Source organism: Sciurus carolinensis, chromosome 8 (genome assembly GCF_902686445.1).
Source record: "Sciurus carolinensis chromosome 8, mSciCar1.2, whole genome shotgun sequence".
In the NCBI taxonomy this organism is placed as follows: domain Eukaryota; kingdom Metazoa; phylum Chordata; class Mammalia; order Rodentia; family Sciuridae; genus Sciurus; species Sciurus carolinensis.
In genome coordinates, this window is record NC_062220.1 from 74,447,683 (window position 1) to 74,468,350 (window position 20,668).

Sequence of the window (20,668 nt, forward strand, 5' to 3'; positions counted from 1 at the left end):
CCAATATCTAAAGAAAATTGGACCTCGAAGATTTTTCTGTGATTTGTGAAAAATTTTCTGCTTTGTCTGCTTTGTGCATTTTTTATTTTGAAGTATTTTTAAATTGTTATAAATTGAGAAAAAGCATTTTTCATTAGTTATTTGAGATATAACATTGTCTTTGTAGTTAATCCGTTGGATATTAGCATGTCATCAACAAGAGGCAGTGAATACTAGTGGAGATATTTCATTTAGTTTCTCCTACCAAGTTGAAAGAAGACATTATTTCAAATTTCTATATTTGAATAGCCAATTCAATTAGAAATTCAAAACACGAGAATCTTGCAGAAATCAGCTGCCAGATTTATTAATCTACCTGAAAATTAAAAAATATAAAAATACAACCAAAAAGTAGAATAAAAACAGAAATTAAAATATAAAAACCAAAAAAAATTTGATACATTTCCCAGAAGAGTTTATAATGCAATAATTTGAACCCTCTTTATTGGAAATATGTTTGATGTTGGCCAATTACTTATTCAGTTCAGTGAGCACTACCATAAACAGCAATATGTAATCTGTCCTTAAATGTTATATAATTAATACCATTTCTTTCTTTGATCCCTTAAGATAACTCATGGCCTAATTCTTCCTCACTGACTGACTAGAACTAGAATATAAAAAGAAAAAAAGAAAAAAAAAAGGAAGAGAAAAAAAATCCTTAGTATGATTTTCATTTAGAACATATTTTAATGACCCACTTAAGTTTTCTCTTCAGGTTCACCAAATATCTTATATAACACATTTTTCTTTCCAATAAAATTTTTGAATATTTTTAAATCTGCTTTCATTCTAAGTGCTGTAAATGGTCACAAGAGCATAGTGGGGTTTAAAACAAAAACAAAAAACAACAACAACAAAAAAAAACTTCTTATTTTTAAGGCATACTTATTAGCCCATAAAGGGCCAAATGATAGATGACGAGTATATAGAACGATCATTGAGATCACAGGTTACATACATATGTTAAATTAGAATGTTTTTGTAGGAATTAATGTGAGTAGATTGATTTTGGCATGTGGGTTCCCCAATAACTGTTTAGAGAAATAGCCGTGATTTGTGCAGTGTTGGAAAATGGGTTGCAAGAGACTATCTTTAAGCAGTCTTTCCTATGTTCATCATGAAATGCTTTCATAGACCTAGTTTGGCTTCATGTATAGGATTTTTTTTTTTTTTTGACATTTTGCTATAGACTCAAAAAAAGTTGCTTCTAGGATATTAATGGATTGAACAAAATTCATGTCACTTGCTTGATTCTTAACAAGCTATTCAGCGATACCATTTACTTATGGTTCTTTCAGAGTGAATGGAACGAATCCTGCCTTTGATTATTTTCTCCAAATGTGAAACAAAATACAAAACAAAATCTTTGAAACTTCAAATCTTTAAATCTTCTCTCAAACAATCCAGTCACATTTACAGGAGTGTCCAAAACGAGATGATAGATAATATCAGTGCCAGCACTACGTCATACAGCAAACTTCCTCAAATTCTTTGACAGTTTGTAATTTTCCATTTCACCAAAAGTTACAAAAGTTTCCACAGTTCCCCTTAGCAAGCTGAAGCTTACTCTTCATTTGTCAATGTGCATAAAAGCTGCTCAGAGCATCGCATGGCATAAGCTATTTTTTAAGCAATAAATGGTTTGAGTCATCTATTTTGTCCTGAAATGCTATCTGTAGTTAACTGCATTGCTTATAAATGGTCATAGTAAATTCAGCATGAAAGAGAATATTACAGAAAAGACAGCAGCAGAAGCATTAGCATTATCTAATATTTATATATGTTATCAACATAACACAGCAGTAAAACGTTTAAATGCATATCAACGGGTACCATGTCTAAAAATTACTATAGTACCTATTTAGTGTAGTGGATATTTTTCTTAAAGAGTGCTTGCTGTAACTAGAACAGCATAATATGTGATTTAGTACAGTTAATTCTTATTGATTAAATAATGTATTTATGTACTGGAGGAAGTGAAAGGAGACAGATATTTTTTGCTTCATTGTGATCCCAGATATAACATTTAAATGAAGATTCCAAAGGACCATGACATGTCACTATTTAACTGAAATAGGCTTCAAAATATTTAAAAGACAGTATGATTTGTAACTAAAGAGCAAGGTGGCACCAGATAATGTGTAATGCTACTGGCCTATGGCTCAGATTGGAGCCAGAGTCCAAAACCGTGCCCCTCATTTACAGTCATGGTGATTACTCAGCTTCAGAGAGAACTGCCCACTTGTGTGGTTATCCTCTACGAGTCATATATATAAAGCAAACAAAACAAAACAAAACAAAAGGCAAATGCAATCACTAAATACCTTTTTACAAGAGGTGCAAAAACAGTCATTCCTAACAATTAAACTGCCATTTACAGTAGGTTTTTTTGTACACCTGCAGAGTCTCAGAAATGATGGGGGGAAATGCTCAAGGCAAATAGTCTCCAAGTGGATATTTACACAATGTGAAATTAACTGTACCATAGGTATCGAGAGAAAATGAACATTATCTTATGTTATTATGAAATCAACAGACACGATATAGCTTCATACTTAAAACCTGCAGGACCCCATCCCAAGCCTAAGTAAAAAGTAATCCCCAAATCCCTCTGCCCATTCACCCATTACCTTCCTGTTACACAGAATAAATGTTTAGATTGCTCCCACCCACCCTAAAATAAAGTGCGCAGTCCATGGCAGACCATAGAATAATGCAACAGGAAAAGCCCCTTTTTGTATTATTATTTAAAAATAAAATACAAACAACAAAAATAAAACAAAGACCAAAGAGAATTCAGTGATTCTCTGTATCTCGCAGAAAGAGAGAAAGCACAAGGATGCCCTCTCAACTGTCACTCATGTTAGTACACGTAGCCTTCGTTGTAGGGGTGGGGGTTGCAGCAGCCCCCTTCAGGCATGTAGGCCATGCTCTCATCAAAGTGAGACAGAGGCACTGTGTCCTCCTCATTGATGTGACGCTCCATGTCTGTCTTCAGCAGTGGGCGCTGATTATCTGGAAAGGCCATGGAGAAAGGGCTTCTGGATCGCACACAAACTTGTAGACGTATCTCTCTCCAGCCACCTGAGGATAACATGGGGAGAAAAGCCCATCCTCACCATCCCCAGAGGGGGAGGGAAAAGGAAGGGGGTAAAAAACATGGTTTACTATGAGAAAGGACGAATGAACAAAAGACAAAAGCAACCAATACACGGTAGCTACACGTACAAAGTGAAAAATAGAAATTCTTAGTTTTTAGAATAAATTATGATTCAATCAAAGAAAATACAAAATGATAATTTGAGTAATAGTTAATTCCTTTCAGATATAGCAACAAAACTCAGCAGTTTTCATGTTTTAATATAAAGGTGAAGTTACATTGTTATTTTCTAAAAGCAATGACTTCATGCAAGCATATGACATTGGAAAATTTTTTGTTTATTTTGAAGGTAGTATTTAAATTCATAAACATCTGTATCTTTAAGGTATGGTGTCTCCCTGTCAATATTACATTTTGAAAACAAAAGAAAAACTAAGCATTGGAAGTTTAAAAGAAAAATGTGTTTTATTACTAATATTTCTTCTCCCCATCTCCCCGGCTTTGCACTGTGTATTCTCCTCTAAAAAAGCAAAGATACATAGCCTTATTTAAATGAAAGATGATTCAAGAGGACAGCATTATCTTGGGTACATCACATTTTAAAAAATGAAGAGAAGATACATTAGATGGAACTTAAGGATGTGTGTAAAGTGTCAAATTGAAGCAAGAGGTGTGAAAAAGTGAAAGGAATCTAAAGTACACAATGCATACAGAGGAAATGAGAAAAAGAAATGTGACAACTGCCTGAAATAAAAGAGACATACCGTAATGTGTAGGGAATGACATACCTCAAACTTAAATTTTGAAGACTAATGCTTCTATAGAAAATTATAAACAATCAAATGAGACAAATATGGCCCCCATTAAAAAACAGTGCTGACCTGTTCAAGACCCAGGGCAGGGAGGCACTGATGCAGTTCTTTCTATTCACTTTGGTTGTGCGTGTGTGTGTGTGTGTGTGTGTGTGTGTGTGTGTAGCTCCTAATTTCAGAAAGCTGAAAAATTTTCATGTCTTTGTGTTCCCATGTGTTGAAAAGACATTGCTAACTAATTTGTGATTTGGAGGAACTGTAAGCTCATGGTTTCTCGACTATATGTATCAGTTTTTGGGGAAAAGAACAACTGCCAGTCTTATTTCTCTGAACTCAGTTTCAAAACATTTCTCTTTTTTTTGCCCTGAATTTAAGTAAGAGGAACCATTTTATCGAATTCAAATAATCTGAATATTCCTGGGTTTGAAAGAGCCAGTATTTAGTAGTGTTTATGAATCTGGACATGTTTCTTAAATTCCCTCCTCTGTTCCCTGCCTTGTAAAATAGAGACAGGAATGGCTCCTTGGAAAGCCTATTGTGGGACTGAGAGGAAAGTCTCTTGCAAGTACACTGCCAACAGAGAAGCCTCACATAGTTATTTACTTTCCTGCTTTATACAAAGGAAATTAAGTTCTCAAAGGTGAATTGGCAAAATGATCATGAAAATAAAAGTAGAAAATATCAGAAGCAACCTGAGATACTAAATCTGAGTTTTCCTTCCCCGCCTCACTTATACAAAGTATTTTCAGGAAAAAAAACAAAAACAAAAACAAACAACAAACAAAAAAACAGTATACGGCCTGCATACCTCTGAGTGTTTTATAACCATCATTATTTTGTTTGGGGTTTCAGAGAAAGAGACATTTGCTTTAGGTATACTTGTTTTTTTGTCCAACATGTTGATATTGGCTATACTTAGAAGTGATGTGGTAAATGAAAAATGTTTCACCATGGGGAATTTAAATGGATAACATGCAATCAAGACCATAAAATCTCTTAAGAACTGTCTTTACTCGCTGCTTCCTCCTGCTTCTTTTCTTTTCTTTCTTTCTGTCTTTCTTTTTTTTTTTTTGAATAAACATTTTTAGGTCTACAACTGTATCTATTGAACTATGTAAATGCTGCTGAGTTTAGAACGAGAGCTGACATCCAAACAAAGAAAGTGATGTTTCCATTATTAGTAATACAATCACAATGTGAAAAACGCTGTACATTAGGAGTCCTCAAATCAAAACATTAAGATACGGAAAAAAAGGGATTTTGTGGACAGATGGATCATAAACAAACAAGGAGATATCTTTGTAAGCTATACTTTCAAAGGTTAAATATTTGAATAATGTTTTAGCTTTTGAAATTTCAAAAGTAATTCAGGGTTATTGGTTACTGAATTAGAAATGACAGATCAAGCAACAAATAAACAAACAAAAACCCCAAAAGCTGCATAATTATATCATCTAGAACATAACCACTGTTTAAAATGTTGATATATATTTTTGTAGGCATTTCTAAATGTTGAAATAGGGCATACGTGTTGTCTATAAGGTACAATAAGCATTACTACACCATTTCTCCTGTCAAAATTACTGAAAATAATTATGTTTTTAATTTTTTATGTTTAGACCCATTGGTTATTTTTATTTTAGTTTCTAGTCTTGTGTGTGTGTGTGTGTGTACTCTACTTAATGCCCATATGTAGTTTTGTCAATGAATAAATATGGTCATGTAAATATTTCCCCTACATGCTGAAACATGTAATCTTGCATCATTTTTTAAATAAAAAGGATAGCACAGTTTTCCTCTGAATGACTATACTAAAATTGACTTAACCATCAGAATGGTGCATAAGTGAAGTTAAAAAGGGGGAGGGCAGAGCATTCTAGAAAGAATGTGAGTGATGCACTGGTGGAGTACACATGTCCAAGAATGGCCAGGAGAATGGCTGCACAGGCATGAGGAGGAAGCATGAGTTCTACTATTAAACTTGCAATGGTCCCTGTTGCAATGGACCCATAAATACAATGGATTTTTTTCATGTTGACTACTGAGGATCCTGGCATTCTTTAATGTCATATAGAAACACTGCAAAATGTCTGTCTTAGCATTTTGTTTTTCTACATTAACTGATAAATTAATGGTAAATAGTTTTCTTTGGCAGTTACAGCCTAGCAGGGGCAAATAATGAGAAGCAATGACATTTTTACCTATATAATTCAGGATCTATATCATTATGTGATAGCATTATGTGATAGCATTATTAAAATAAGAGGACATGAACTAAGACAATAAATAAATGGGAAGCAGTAGTGGTCCTACTAGCAATAAGTTCATATTTGAGGATATTTTAGATGGGGCACAAGGTCCTGTAGATCTCTGTCAACACTGCAATCTTAAGTTTTCCCCAATGGTCCATGTGGTAAAGTTTGGTCCCAAGCATGGTGCTACTGGAGGTGGTGGCAACTTTAAGAGGTGGAGCCCAGTGAAAGTTCCTTAGACTCCTAGGAACCTGCTTCAAAGGGATAGTGGGACCCTAGTCTCTTCTCTTTCTTTTGCTTCCTGGTCAAGAGGTGAGCAGGTTTCCTCTACCATGATGTGCTGCCTTGCCACAGACCCAAAGCAACAGTGCTACTGATCATAGATTGAAGCCTCCAAAACTGTGAGCCAAAATAAAACTTTTGGTTTATAGGGTGAATTTACTCAGGTACTTATCATAGGCACAGAAAGCTAACACAACTACTGGGTCTAAAACCTGCAGTATAAATATGTATCTTATGAATTTTAGCTGAGAAGGTTCGTAGACAAACAAGCCACATATGCCTTGGCTTACACTGACTTCAGGATGTACGCTATGCTAGGATTTACTATTTTTCAGAGTCTTTTATTATGCCAAGAGCCATGCAAAATATAAAGTACTGTTCATTTAATAATCAGTGCAACTTGAATGATGTTAAGAATGTCACCATTTAGAAGGGTCTGTTCAAGAAGGTGACCCTAGCAATGAAGCTGGCATTGAAACCTAAAGTGTGTCTGTAACTACCCTTCCCTACTAGGCAGTGCTATGTGAGCACCTACTGTGACAGACTGGTACTGTGCCTTGCGTGAAAAAGAGGAGAGTGGAAATGAAGAATAGGATGTATATGAAAGGATATGGCTACAAACTGAGAAGGGTGGATGAGAAAAGATGACAAACTGCTCAATAGGGAACAATTGAAAACCTAATTCAATTTTAATCTTGTAAGGATCTTAGACGTTCTAACTTCTGAGCTGGCAAATTCCAGAGCACCAATTCCCTGTGTTCTAGAAAACTCAATAGTCCTACTGCCCTCTATTAAGTTTCATGCAGCAGCTGGTCCAGTTTTTCTTGGCTTAGCTATGATGCCATAAAAATATGCCACTATCTATAACATGTAACTATGTTTGTCTCCCAAATAAAGAATAAATTGTAAAACTGTACTGTCCACAATGAATAAATCATAAACAAGGTAATTAGATTTGAATACACATAGAAGGCAGAAGGACATCATAAGTAATATCTGAATGTTTAATCTTTATTCATTGCTTCCTTAAATTTTATAGTGATTCACTTATTTTATCTCTACTATTTTTTTAAGTTACTTTCAAGTATTAAAGGGAGCTCATTTGGGATAAAATAACATACACTGAACTTTGTTCTACCAACCAAAGAAGATCAAGTACTTATTTTGAATAAGTAGTCTAGCATAATAAGCTATTAGGTGACAACACCAGGCAAGATATCAGCCAAGAAAAAAAAAAAGTTTTTTTCCTGATGAGTACAAGAAATCTCTGAATGCTTAAGAATCAGAACATTGAAAAACAAAAAAGGAAGAAAAAAAAGTAAAGAATTCAATTAGCCTAAGAATCTTTATTTGCATTGGAATTTATAAAAAACATTTCAAAAACACACAATTGTGGAGAAAACAGCAGAATAGCAAATTCTTCTGGACATGCACAGATGCAGCATCAATACTGACACAACATTTTTGTTTTTTGTTTTTTACCCTGTGCATCAAAGTGGAAACTTCCAGAAAGCCTACTACTTTATATATAATATTATTACACATTTGTCTACAATGTCCATGAATTTATAAATACAAAGACTTGGAATACCAAAACCAAGAGCTAAGCATTTGTTAGAATGAGTGAAAACCTTGCTTCAGCAATGCAATGATATGTGGCTTTTAAAGTATGACATGCAGATTAATGTGCAACATTTCAATGAATTTTAATGCTGTATTAGCTGCTCACCTTTTGCATGATTCCCTTCTCATAATAATAGCGAAGTGAGCGGCTAAGTTTATCATAGTTCATAGCTGGCCTGTTTTTCTGAATACCCCAACGCCGGGCCACCTGCCACCAGAACAAAATTACATGAGAGTGTTAAGGATCAGCAAAGGTTCACAAAAAGTAGGTAACTGAATACTTCTAACCCCACCAAAACTTGTTCAAATCAAAGACCCAAGTAAAGTAGCAAAAGCTATCGTGATCTGAATTTCCTGTGCCCTGGTTTGCTTTTTAAACCAGGCGTGCAGTGATCATTCTGAAACATCACAATAGAATTCTTTGTCACTATTGTTTTGGATACAAAATTAAATGGAAATAAGGGAATGTGTTTACAACGGGAATGAACAGACTGTAATTCACCAAAATGAGGCAAGTTTTCCATTCTGAGATTCACTATTTTTTCTTTCTTAGTTTTTCAAACCAAACTATAGATTAAGAGCTGCTTAATGATCTCTTTGTAAAGGTGTTTTACTGAAATTATGATAAACCAAAGGAAAAAAAATCCTGCTTAATACTGTGTAAAAGAATAAACAAATGGGCAGTGTATATAGCAGAAGGAATAGTATACAAATTAATAAACTGAATTACAAATAATTTTTATTGCCTGAAGCAGCATCATAATAAAACTGCATCCAACACCAAACAGGAGAATCAAGCATTCATTGATAGCTGGATGCTAAAAATAAGAAGGAAGTGGAAAAGGTCATTATGCATGAGTTCACGAACAAAAATCTCTAAAGCAGAGTGTTCATTTTGTTATTTGGTAAAAATTCTTAGAGTTTTTGAACATGTGACTTTGGTAGAGTAAAGTATCTGACTAAAACAGAATCCTTCGATAGAGCTTTAAAAACACACCTACTTCCTCAACGTACACATCTCCCTCCCTCACCACCAGGCTGGGCGAGCTGAGAGCTTATACAGAGTACTGTGTAGCCTGCCTCCACTGCCCCAGGTAAACTGTTCTCATTCATTTCCACTTTTATTAGTCTGAGCAAAAACTGCAGCTTCCATGCAAACCTCAGCAACCCCAAGAGAGCATTATCTAACAGGGTTAGTGCATTCCTTCATTTCCATGAAATTCAAGTTGTTGCTATGTCACATATATTCAAATAGCTTTTCTAAGAGATCATTCTGTCTCTCTCCACTTCATTAGCAACAACCCTTTTCCAGGGTTTGTTTTTCTTTTCTTTTAAAAATATCCATCCTTCCTATTTTTCTCCCTCACTGATTTGAATGTTCTGAATGAAGATGTACTTTAGCCACATGAATCAGTACACTTTTTCAGGGTAGAGAGACATGATATCACAGGGACAAGATTACATACCCAAGCTGACAATCACAGTGGCAGATACATCTTAGTTTTCCAGAAATAAACTTTATTTAAATGTTAAGGTTTTGAGCAATACTGAAATGGTGTGGGGAGAAGTGGTGATAAGTAATGAAAGCATTTTCTAAATAAAATATCTTTTAAAAACTTAACAAAGAACACCAGTGAATGTTTAATAGACATGCCAGCTGAACAGAATGCACACCTTGAGGGGATGTGAAAATAAATGCTTATCCCTTTAAATTAAAGAACAATTTCTGAACACTTATTCATTTATAAATGATTCTTTTCTAAAACCTCACCAGGATTCACCCAGAAAATAAAATTTCACAACAAACTTTAAGATGACATTGTAGAGCTCTCTGGCAAGATAAATATGATTTTCTAAATACCACAAAAGTCTATTGGTCTTACAGAGTTTGATTCTTAAGTCGGGTAATTATCAGCACTATGGGTACTAGTCCACATTTTAAAAAACAATACAATGTATTCTTAGACTTGTTTTAGTGACATCTTTACAAAGCTGAGAGCAATGAGGCATAAACACAGGCCTATGAGATGCAGACAAGAAAGGAGCTTAAAATTAACAGGAAACAGAGAAAATTCCTAAGACAGGCAGACCACCCACCAACTAAGGAAGTCCACTCAGCCTCTACATATGACCAGTCACTGCCACTGTATCCAGCACCACCTGAAGCTAAGGCATAATTTTTAACATGGAGAGGGAGAGTGGCCACAACACTTCCAGGGACTTCCTTATAAAACTCATTCAAATAGAAACTTAGGGTATTAGTGGGGAGAACAAAACATGGTAGTGGCATTCACCCTTATTGTTCCATGAATTAAACAGAACAGTAATAGAACAAGTATTAGTCAACTGATTTTAAAAGACCTGCTTGAATATGTAACGGTGAACCTGGAAATCACAATTGGGTCCTAAAGTTATCCAAACACACTGACCAGATAATCAGCACACATCTAGATGAAATATGAAAGAAATAGAAGCCACGAGTCATTCCAATAATGGTTTTGGAAACACCTTTCCTGAGCTGTGCAGACATGCAGAGAGAGCTGCCATGTAAGGGTAGAGGGGAACCATGGGTCACACAGGCTAAAAAAGTTTCAGAAACCTGTTACAAAGAAGAAATTTCAAGAAGACTTCACAGTCATTGCCTGATGGAAGCCATTCTAACAGTGAGCAATGCAGCAATCAGAAATGGAATACTTCATTTTGAATAAAAGCCTTAGGAAATATTCAGTACTTATTGCCCAATTCCTATTGAGTTAGTTACCATTTGGAAATGGTCTACTGGCTCTGAATTACCTAGTTCTTTTTTTAACTTTATGAGTCTGCTACAGAAAAGTTGTTGAAATGTTGGTTTATAGTACATAACAGATGTAACTATATTTCTTCTCTGCGTTTAAAAAAAATCATAGAACTTCAGAATTTGATGGAACTTAATGGTCATCTGGTCAAATCTACTATTCAAACTCAAATATCAGAAAAGTCAATAGTTGTTGTATAAAGAACTTAATCACTTGCAGAATGTTTATGCTTTTGAGTGTATCAAGAATTACCCACATAATTCAGTAATGTTCCTTATCTTAACAAATACATGACAAAAATAAAAAGCCCTATTTTTGCTCAGTTTATTTTAATCACAGGTGGAGGGAAATAACTGTTTAACTACTACAAATCCCTGTTGGATAGGCTCAGTTGCAGCATGAATCAAGTCTTACAGCAATTATTAGCATCTTCCATGAAGTGAAGAGTATAAACTCCCATCATGTTAAAGGGCTTTCAAATTACTTTGTTAAACATTTCTAGTCTCCATTTGTTAGTACTTCACATTTTTGTGGTTCTTTCACTTATGTCATTTAAGTACATCTAAAGAAAAGCTAATTTCCTTTGACAGCCAAATTGAGCTTTATACACATTACAAAATTTAAACACCCAAACAGCCCACACTAAATAAGGGACATTTTCATTTCTGCTATTGAGGTGTGGGGTGGTGGGGAAGGGAGATACTTAAAAATTGAATCTTTAGTGTAACTAGTGTTTTGATGTAAATTGTAGGATACAATTGTACTAATGAGCTCCTCTTATTTCCTACTTTTAAAAATATTCTTGCAATAAATCATCTCTTATTAAGTTATATAACTTTGTCTTCTGAACATCAAAAGAGGGCATATTATTTGAGCATATATTATGCTCAAAATATCAGTTAGTGAACACAGAACATTTAAGATGTATGGACCCAGTAGCCAGGTTGTGAATATACAGTGTCTATGAAACAAATCACTTTGGGTTCCAAAAATATTTAACTCTTACTGAATTTTTCAACTTGCTGAGATGTTTAGATTCAGTAGCCAATATAATCAGTCACAGGCATGTCAGCCAAAAATCTTCCATGGTTTTCTTGGCTGTTATTAACTAAAGTCAATTTGTAAAATAACACAGAAAACATTTTTAATGAGACAAAAATTTCATTGAATAGTCATCTTTCCACAGAGGTCCAAGATATTATTGATGGATTATGCTATGATAACCACAGTAGCCTTGTATCTAAACCTAGTCCTGGGGGAATAAAATTTTAACTTGAGGAATTCTTCATGGAATTGCTCCCTTTGTAACTCTTTATGGAAATACTTGATTTGTATGTGCATTGAGGGGTGAGGAGGCAGGGCTGAGGGACAGTTGAACACTTGACTGAAAGTGTGTTCCATATATGTATATTATCTCTATCCAGAGTGTCTCATTCTAATAACCCCTTATATTCTGTGGCAATATTTTAAACTTTATCCCTACCTTCCAATGGAGTCTACACAGTCCAGATGACTTGAAACAGATGACACTAACATTCAAAAGGAAACAATGCCTCTACCAAGTCTGTGTCTTGTAAAAGACTCTTAAGTCCGTGAATTTTCCACTGTGGCCCTTGCATGTCTTCATCCCCCACAGCTGTTCTTCCCTCACCTCCTCTTACTCATGACTTTGGTCCTTAACTGTTCCTCTCCAAACCTCTTAATAAAATCCAGACTGTCCAAATAATGACTGCTAATTCAAAAGAACAATTCCTCCATCTCCAAAATTAGTTGAGCCTCAGCAGACATCTCCCCTCTTTCCTAAGGACCATAAAAGTCCTGCCTCCTTCCCCAAATTAAATGCTCTTTTAGAGATTTCTCCAGTCTTGCCTTCCAGAATAAAGAACTATGCTAATTATGTTCTGTTTGATTTTCTTCAACCTTCTGTAGGATAGTATTCAAATGGAAAGACCATGCAATAAATTAGTAGTTTTAAATGTTGACATTATTCTTTTTTGTCCCACTTTCTAATTCAAAAAGCAGCCAGAGTTTTAAAAGTACATGTTTAGCATATTAATCAAATGTAAATGTATCAGCTCCTTTACATTATAGCATATCTCATTTTCCTAAATAAAATTTTCTGAACCAACCTCTTCAGGTTCAATCAGCTTAAATTCCATGCCTCTACCAGTCCAGGCAATGAAATGAGAATTTGAAGGGTCATCCAGAAGAGCTACCAAAAACTGCCAGAGCTGAAGTGATCCTCGCCGTTGGTAGGTGGGTCCTTCCCGATACATTCCTGGCTCTTGTTTGATATCCCCTAAATCAAAAAAATTTAAGTGTTTAGTATTAGCATCAATAATATGCTATTTATGTAAACTTTTTATTAAATAAATGAAGAAAATGTCTAAACATAGTTATGAAATATGTTACCATTATATAGAGATTTAAAATAGTTAAAAAGCTGACTAAACCAGCAAACTACTAAACTTACAGAGAAACATATGTAATACATTCAAGATTAACATAAATAGTTACATTAAAAAAAGTCCATGGATGTCTTTTGCTTACAAAAGTTTTGTATGACTTTATTTGTTTATTTATTTATTTTTGATTGATTTCTTTAAAAATCATGGTATCAGGGATTGGGATGTATTTCAGGGTAGAGAGCTTGTCTAGCATGTGTGCATTCCTGGGTTCATTCCCCAGCACTATAAGCAAAAATAAAACAACAACAATAATAATTACTAGTACCTAATCATACTTATTCACTTTTATTGTTAATGCTATTACTTACTTCTCTAAGCAGCATTGAGGAGGGAGTAATCAATTTTAAGCTCAGGGCATTTTATTTGTACAAATTAAATTGTGCAAACTATAATTTGCAAATACCTTATTGACCTTCACATGACAAACTATTGAAAATTTTAATGCATATATTTCAAAGCAAATGTAATCATAAACTCTTCAGTTAAGTAATGTGCACTTTATATAAATTAGAAAAATCTCCTGAGTAATTCAGAGCATACCATCTTTCTTCCACACCTTCATATACCTTCATACAGGAGCTATCACTTTCTCACCTGGCAACAAATAAAAATTCTCTCTCATTTTTGTTAATCTCATTTGTGTTTCATTCATTCGAATTTACCAATTTAAAAATATGTGCATAAGCCACTTCTGTAGAAAAAAATTATTTTTAAGCAAGAAAATTTTTTTATGTTAGATTTATTTGGCATTCATATATGGTATAAAAAGATCTAGTAAATAACAATAGAGGTGTTAGCACTGTAATGCTTCTGTTATAAATCTGGCCAGTTATCTTGGTTTAGCAAAACAAAACAGTGTCATAACCACTGATTGATTATTTACTCCTATCTCCAGTCAATTGTCTCAAAATATGTGGAATTGGTCACATTGGGGACTGAATGTGTAAGGGTCAAATGAGTATATCATTGTTAATGCATGAAGTTTTCTTCTCCACTAAAGAAACATTCAGATAGAATACATTCAAGTGGATCTATTGACACTAGCGTGAATTTTAAAACAGACCAAATCACAAGCTTTCTAAAATTTTTCTTTGGTCAGTAGAAAGAAATAAACCTCTTAAAAGAATTGCAGAAAGAACACTTTACAAAGTGAAACCAAAATACAAACTTACTCAGTCCCTAGTTGCTAAAAATCATTATGTTGTTTTGTTCTTAACTAGATAATACAGGAATGTATCTTCATATTGGTTTCAAAGACAGTTTTATTTATCTTAGTTTTTTCCTTCTGAGATTTATAAATTTTTTCATGGGGTAACTAAACAACTATGCAGATAGAGTGAAACACTGTTAAATTTTTATAGTTTCTATAGCACTTCTGTCTATAAATGTGACTGACTGCTCTGACCATGTACAATAAAAAAATAATCCCGTGTTTTTCTTTCTTCTTGTTCTCCATTACATGGCAAATCTATTTTTCAAAAATGTTTTCTTAGTATAAAACTGAAGACTGTTTAAAAGGAATAAAGAGTATTTAAAGGAAATAAATAATCAAGACAGCCAGTTCCCTAAACATCAGTGTAACTTTGGCCTGTAAAATTATTACATAATCTTGTCCATAGCTTTCAGATATTTTTCTTCCTCACATGTCCTTACTAATTTTAACATTATTTAAAATATGAAGCTCACCACAAACAAAAGAAACTGACAAAGGTCATTCCTATAAGTAAAGGTTTTACGCTTTGCTTGAAGAGAAAGGCTGGCTATATTTTAAGAATTGTGTTCTCCTAATGGAGCTAAATAACCAGTTCACACATATGAAATGAAGCTTAAAGTATCTATAATAGTGTTTGTTTCTGTGTTCCATAATGCATCTTTTCATGAACAATAAAAGTGAGGAGTGCTTGCATTAAGTCCTCAGTGCCAAAAAAGTGATCCCCATTGGGATTTCAATTCTGTGACTTTTGAATAAATCTAGCAATTTTAAAGGAGGCAAAGGAAGCATACTTTCCCAAGGCTTACTGTCCCTTCTGAACAGTATAAAAGTATGAAGAGCAAAAGCTTGGGAACATAGTCTTCAAGTAACTAATTAGAATTGAAAAGCAATCTGAGCATGTACTTTGCTGTTTAAATAATGACAATTAAAAACTCTGAGAGCTCCCAAGTCATTACAGCCATGATCCCCAAAGTTTGTGCAATCAGCTAATCACAGGGCCCCTGCTCATTTCCTGTTTAACAATCAAAGCAGGAAATATGGAGACCACTCTGAAGAACCACTAAATGAATTAACTGTTCACTATTTACCCAAGCTTCCTCATAAATGCCGACTTTTGCCTCCCTTGTCAAGAAAAGAAGATTCTATCTAACCTGACACTCTCATAATATGAGACCTTTCCTTTGCAACAGCAAGTGATATTTAAAAAGATGCTTTCCTAACTCCCTTTTAAACAATTACAAAGCAAAGCTACATTAGTAATGTGCATCTTCCTTGGCGGAAAAAAAAAAAAAAAAAAAAAAGGAGCTAACAATCACTAACTAAATGGGCAGTTATGTTGTTTCTGTGTTCCATAATGCATCTTTTCATGAACAATAAAAGAGAGGAGGGCTTGCATTAAGTCCTCAGTGCATACACAGTAGCATGCCTTCTGCCCTGCTTTGTTAATTACAGGATCAGCTTTCAATAAATCTCAAATAACAAGCTGGATGTGCTCAGCAGGGCAATGGAAAGACCCCTCTTCATCTACACATACACAAAGCTCACAAGCATGACGCTCTTTGTCTATCTCTCCAAAAATGGACTCCCTTATAGAAGAAAGAAAAAAGGTTCTTAATGGATAGAAGAGAGAATTTGTAATAAGTCATGTTTAACTAGAACTGAGAAGTGCACAGAAATCTTTAAGTAGCAATGTCAACTATTTTCAGAAGAGGGAAAGGTGATCTCTCCACTCCCTCTTACAAAAGTCAAAATTTGAAGCACAGTGAAAAACCTACCATCAAATTTCTCTGGCACAACACAGGTGTCATCATAAAACTGCCTGGGGCCCTTTTCAAACATACACCCTGTGGGGGGAAATGGGATACGTTTATTCATAATACAAATTGAGCTAATCAGCAGTTTGAAATATAACCATTAACACAAAAATTGTGGTAGAAAATGATTCTATGACTTTTCAGCTCTTTGGCCCTGGACAATCTTATTTCGCTTCTTTACCTCAGATTCCACAGCTTTAAAACGGAAATAAAGTAATACCATCTATCTACCACCTTACAAGGTTGTTGTGAGGATTAAATGATTTAAGGTATACAAGTTTAGAATGGTGCCTAGCACGGTGACTTATAATTGTCACACAGATATTGGCAAACCTAGGATTTATAATGTATCATGTCACTTTTCAGTTTCTTTTTAGTTTGCTTATTCAATGAGAAGAGCGGGAAATCAAAGTGAATTACAGGAATTTACTTTACATTATTACCCTGTTGTCCTGGAACAGATTTATTTCACACTCTTACTTCCTCATAGAAATATAGGTAGGTTATCTCATCTTTAATAGCCAACATAGTTGGGTGGGACTTATTTTTTTCTGTAACATAACTAAGTCCACAGAGAAATTGCAAAATAAATTGCAGCTTTCCATAATAATTTTTTTCTTCCAAATATTCTTGACTGTGGACCTTAATCTAATTGTCGTTATCCTTAGTTACCAGGAACAAATTTCAGCTGGGCATGGTGGTGCATGGAGGCGCAGGTCTGTAACCCCAGCAACTGAGGAGACTGAGGCAGGAAGATCGCAAGTTCCAGGTCAGTCTCAGCAATTTAGTAAGACTGTGTCTCAAGATTAAAAGTAAAAAGGACTGGAAATGTGGCTCTGTGGTAAAGTGTCCCTGGGTTCAATCCCAGTACACACACACACACACACACACACACACAACTAGAAATAAAAAAAAAGAAGAAAAGAAATTTCATATAGTTTATAGTTTTATTCCTTTGTGGGGTTATGTAATAGTAACATCAGCAATGATAATGACATTTCATTTCTGAAAAACTCTGGTTCTCAAGTATTTTGGATTTACCACTTTATTCTATCCTTTAAATCTCCATTACTATCATCTAAATAAAATAACCAATATTAGATTTAATCTAAAAGAATGCATTGACGTTTTACTGAAAAAACTGTTTAGGTCAAGAACGTATTTTCAGAAATCCTTCAGTGGGGATAATAGCCAGATGGAATCACTTTTATCTACTACTTTGCAGATGTCAAAGTCTGTTAGAGCAAAGCTTTCCCACCATGGTTACCACAAAATACATCTGCAATGAAAACTCCTCTAGGCCTCTTATGTGAAATCCCATTCTTAACAATTACTTGTCTAACTGTAAAATCCAGGATCTTTAAAACTACTGTGTTTTACTCCAGAAACAGATGCATGACTTAAGTCTGTAAAAGCAAACCTGAATATTACACCAAGATACATTTCAGTAGATTGCAGTAAGGTGGGCTGATCTATAAAGCACACATTCTAGCTCAAAAGAATGTGATTGCTGGCAAAAAAAACAAACATAGAAATCCACTTTTCAGCTGTTTCTATGTACATGATTCATGTTAACAACCAAACATAAGCTATCATGACTGGAAAAATCTTCCTTTTATTTTAAAAAGATAACGTTTTAAAATAATGGTTTAGGGAGCATAAATGAGTTTTCCAAAGCATATAATGGTTCATTAAATGATCCCATATTTGGAACATCCAATTTTTTTTGAAGATATTAACACAGAATTTCAAGTATGTAAGGGCTTACCTTCTGTTCTGCTGGGATGAGCCAGGAAGCCTTCTTGCCTCATGTAAATGGAGTGGCAGCTAGGCACTTCTGAAAGAGGAAACAACGTTGGTCAAAGCTGGGTCTGAGCTGAAAGGACACTGCTGTCAATGGACAGGGTGCAGACAAACAGAAAGTTACAGAAACTAGCACAAGTGCCCATGAGGAGAATGTGTCAACTTGTGGTCAGCATTTCCAATGGGGCCCACACACAAAATGGAAGAATGAATATATCATGGTAAACACTGATTTACTTGAACGGGCTCATGAATTCCAAGTTTTACCAAAATCAGTCTTGCTCGAGTTCAGTTCTAACAGCTTCCCCACATGAAGGGGATAATATTCTTCAAATAGTGTCCTGAGTTATGTTTTGAGGACACTTAGGTAATACATTTATGTATCTCCTGGCTGCCTGTGTGCAAAGCAAAAATCAACAAATGATTCCCCCAAAGTTTATTTCATGAACACCAGGAAGAAATAATTATGAAAAAAATAAAAGTTAAATTTCTTAAAACTTTTAAGGTGATTGCTATTTTCCCCCCATGGAAAAGGGTGACTAACTTTCATCTTAAGAATATAGATCATGTTAAAAGTCACTAAGAATCTAAAACAGAAATAAGCAACTTCATAGCAAATGTGTATTACCCTGAAAGTGTGAAGCCTTGCCTACATGACCAAGGCATTTCATTTCTGAGAAAATAAACTTGATTAATGACTAAGCCTGGGTCATAATGATGGTTCCAAATTTAAAGTGTCTAATAGTTTAGATATGGGAAAAAAGAAATAAATATAGATTAGAGACAAAAGATTAAAATTCAAGTATTTTTCTTATTATTAGTTAAGCTACGTAAATTTTCACAAACCATTTTGTATCTGTGTTACTTTCTCTTTTTTGGGGGGTGGTACTGGGGATTGAACCCAGGGGCGCTTAACCACTGAGCTGCATTCCCTAGCCCTTATTTTATATTTTATTTAGAGATAGGGTCTTGCTGAATTGCTTAGGGCTTCGATAAGTTGCTGAGGCTGACTTTGAACTCACAATCCTTCCGCCTCAGCTTCTGATCCTGTGGGGTTACAGGTGTGTGCCACTGTGCCTGGCTTGTGTCTACATTTCTATAAAGCAAAGAATTGGGTACGGTGACTCCTGAAATCAATTACAGCTTCCCCCAAGTTCCTTGATTCTGAATATAGATGTTCACTCACATAAAGAGAGGTAGACCAATGGTGAAGCAGTGATAAGAGTCCCTTTTGAGGCCTTGTACCTAATTTGTGTTTGCAGTTTTATTTTCTTCTTCTTAAACAGGAATTCACCAAATTTTTAAAGGATTCAGTTCCAACAAACCTGGGTCCAACCCTGTGTTTAGCAACTATACGTTCTGCAGGAAAGTATAAACATGTGATCAGGTCATTTCTATCATCTGTATGCGTACTAAAATTTTCTTTTAACAACATGTATATAAATACAATTATAAAATGCATATGAAAAATGCACTACTTAACACGGAAAGTCTTCCTTGTCATCACTTGTGATAAACACATGACCCCTGAAAAATTAATTACAAATGTTTATAGGAATTGGGACCTAAAGATCCTTATCTATTCCTAACCATCCAGCTATACACCATGTTGTTATAATATATACTGGTTTTCTGACCCCAGAGGAGTTCTTCCTCCGTCTGGAATGTTCCATTTTTGAATTCAGTATATTCAAAAAATTTTGTCTAGTGATGGATGATGTAGGGGAGGTGTCTACTGATGAATGTCAACCATGATGAGGGATTTTGCTCATGAAAAAAAGTTTATGTAATATGGTTTTAGTAAAAAACATCACAATGGCAATTCATAATATTAACATTTAAATAATGAAGGAATTAATATCTTTCAAGTTGAAAATACTATAAAACTCATTATCAAATATTTTATTATGATATGCCTTCTTTATATAAAGTGTTATATAGTGTACAATTCTCACTCCATACAGGCAGTGTTAACCCTGTGTCCTGACATCAGCATGTATAACAGGTTAGTAATATAGTTGATCTTTTGTGCTGCTAACTAGTTTAGCAATCCATTTTATCCCAACTTTGTAACCAATAACACTTCAAATTAATTTTTCATGTTATTCTGATTTATTACTGGGCATAAGGTCGCTGGCAGCAGTTGGGCTGGAAGGGACAGTGTTAATGGCAGCCATCAGCTCTGCAGCTGCTCCGAGGCAAGCATTTTGCTGTACCAATGTTGACACCCTGCCACAAAATACTTTTACTGAGTGCTGCACACCTGGAAAACGGCTGTAAAAACAGCTGGCTGACTCTGGAGGTGGCTAGAGGAAAACGAATAGGCTAAACTCTATTACAGTAAGTGTGACTAAATGCAGTCTTGAGTTCCCACAGGGGGAGAAAAGAAGGAAGAGAGGAAATACAACATTACTGAGAAATCCGCTATTCAAAGCTGATGGACACCTTACAGAAGTGTTCTAAT

At 34.8% G+C, this 20,668-nt stretch overlaps 1 protein-coding gene across 1 annotated transcript in view; it reads right to left on the reverse strand.

Moving 5' to 3' along the window:
* Positions 1–319: 319 nt before the first annotated feature.
* The window catches only part of Etv1 (ETS variant transcription factor 1), an 89,897-nt gene continuing 69,548 nt past the window's right edge, over positions 320–20,668 (reverse strand). Inside the window, 6 exon segments of the mRNA XM_047561232.1 lie at positions 320–3,078; positions 3,081–3,126; positions 8,218–8,319; positions 13,036–13,205; positions 16,363–16,431; positions 18,170–18,238. Of these exon segments, the coding sequence (XP_047417188.1) occupies positions 2,906–3,078; positions 3,081–3,126; positions 8,218–8,319; positions 13,036–13,205; positions 16,363–16,431; positions 18,170–18,238 (629 nt within the window). The 3' untranslated portion in view covers positions 320–2,905.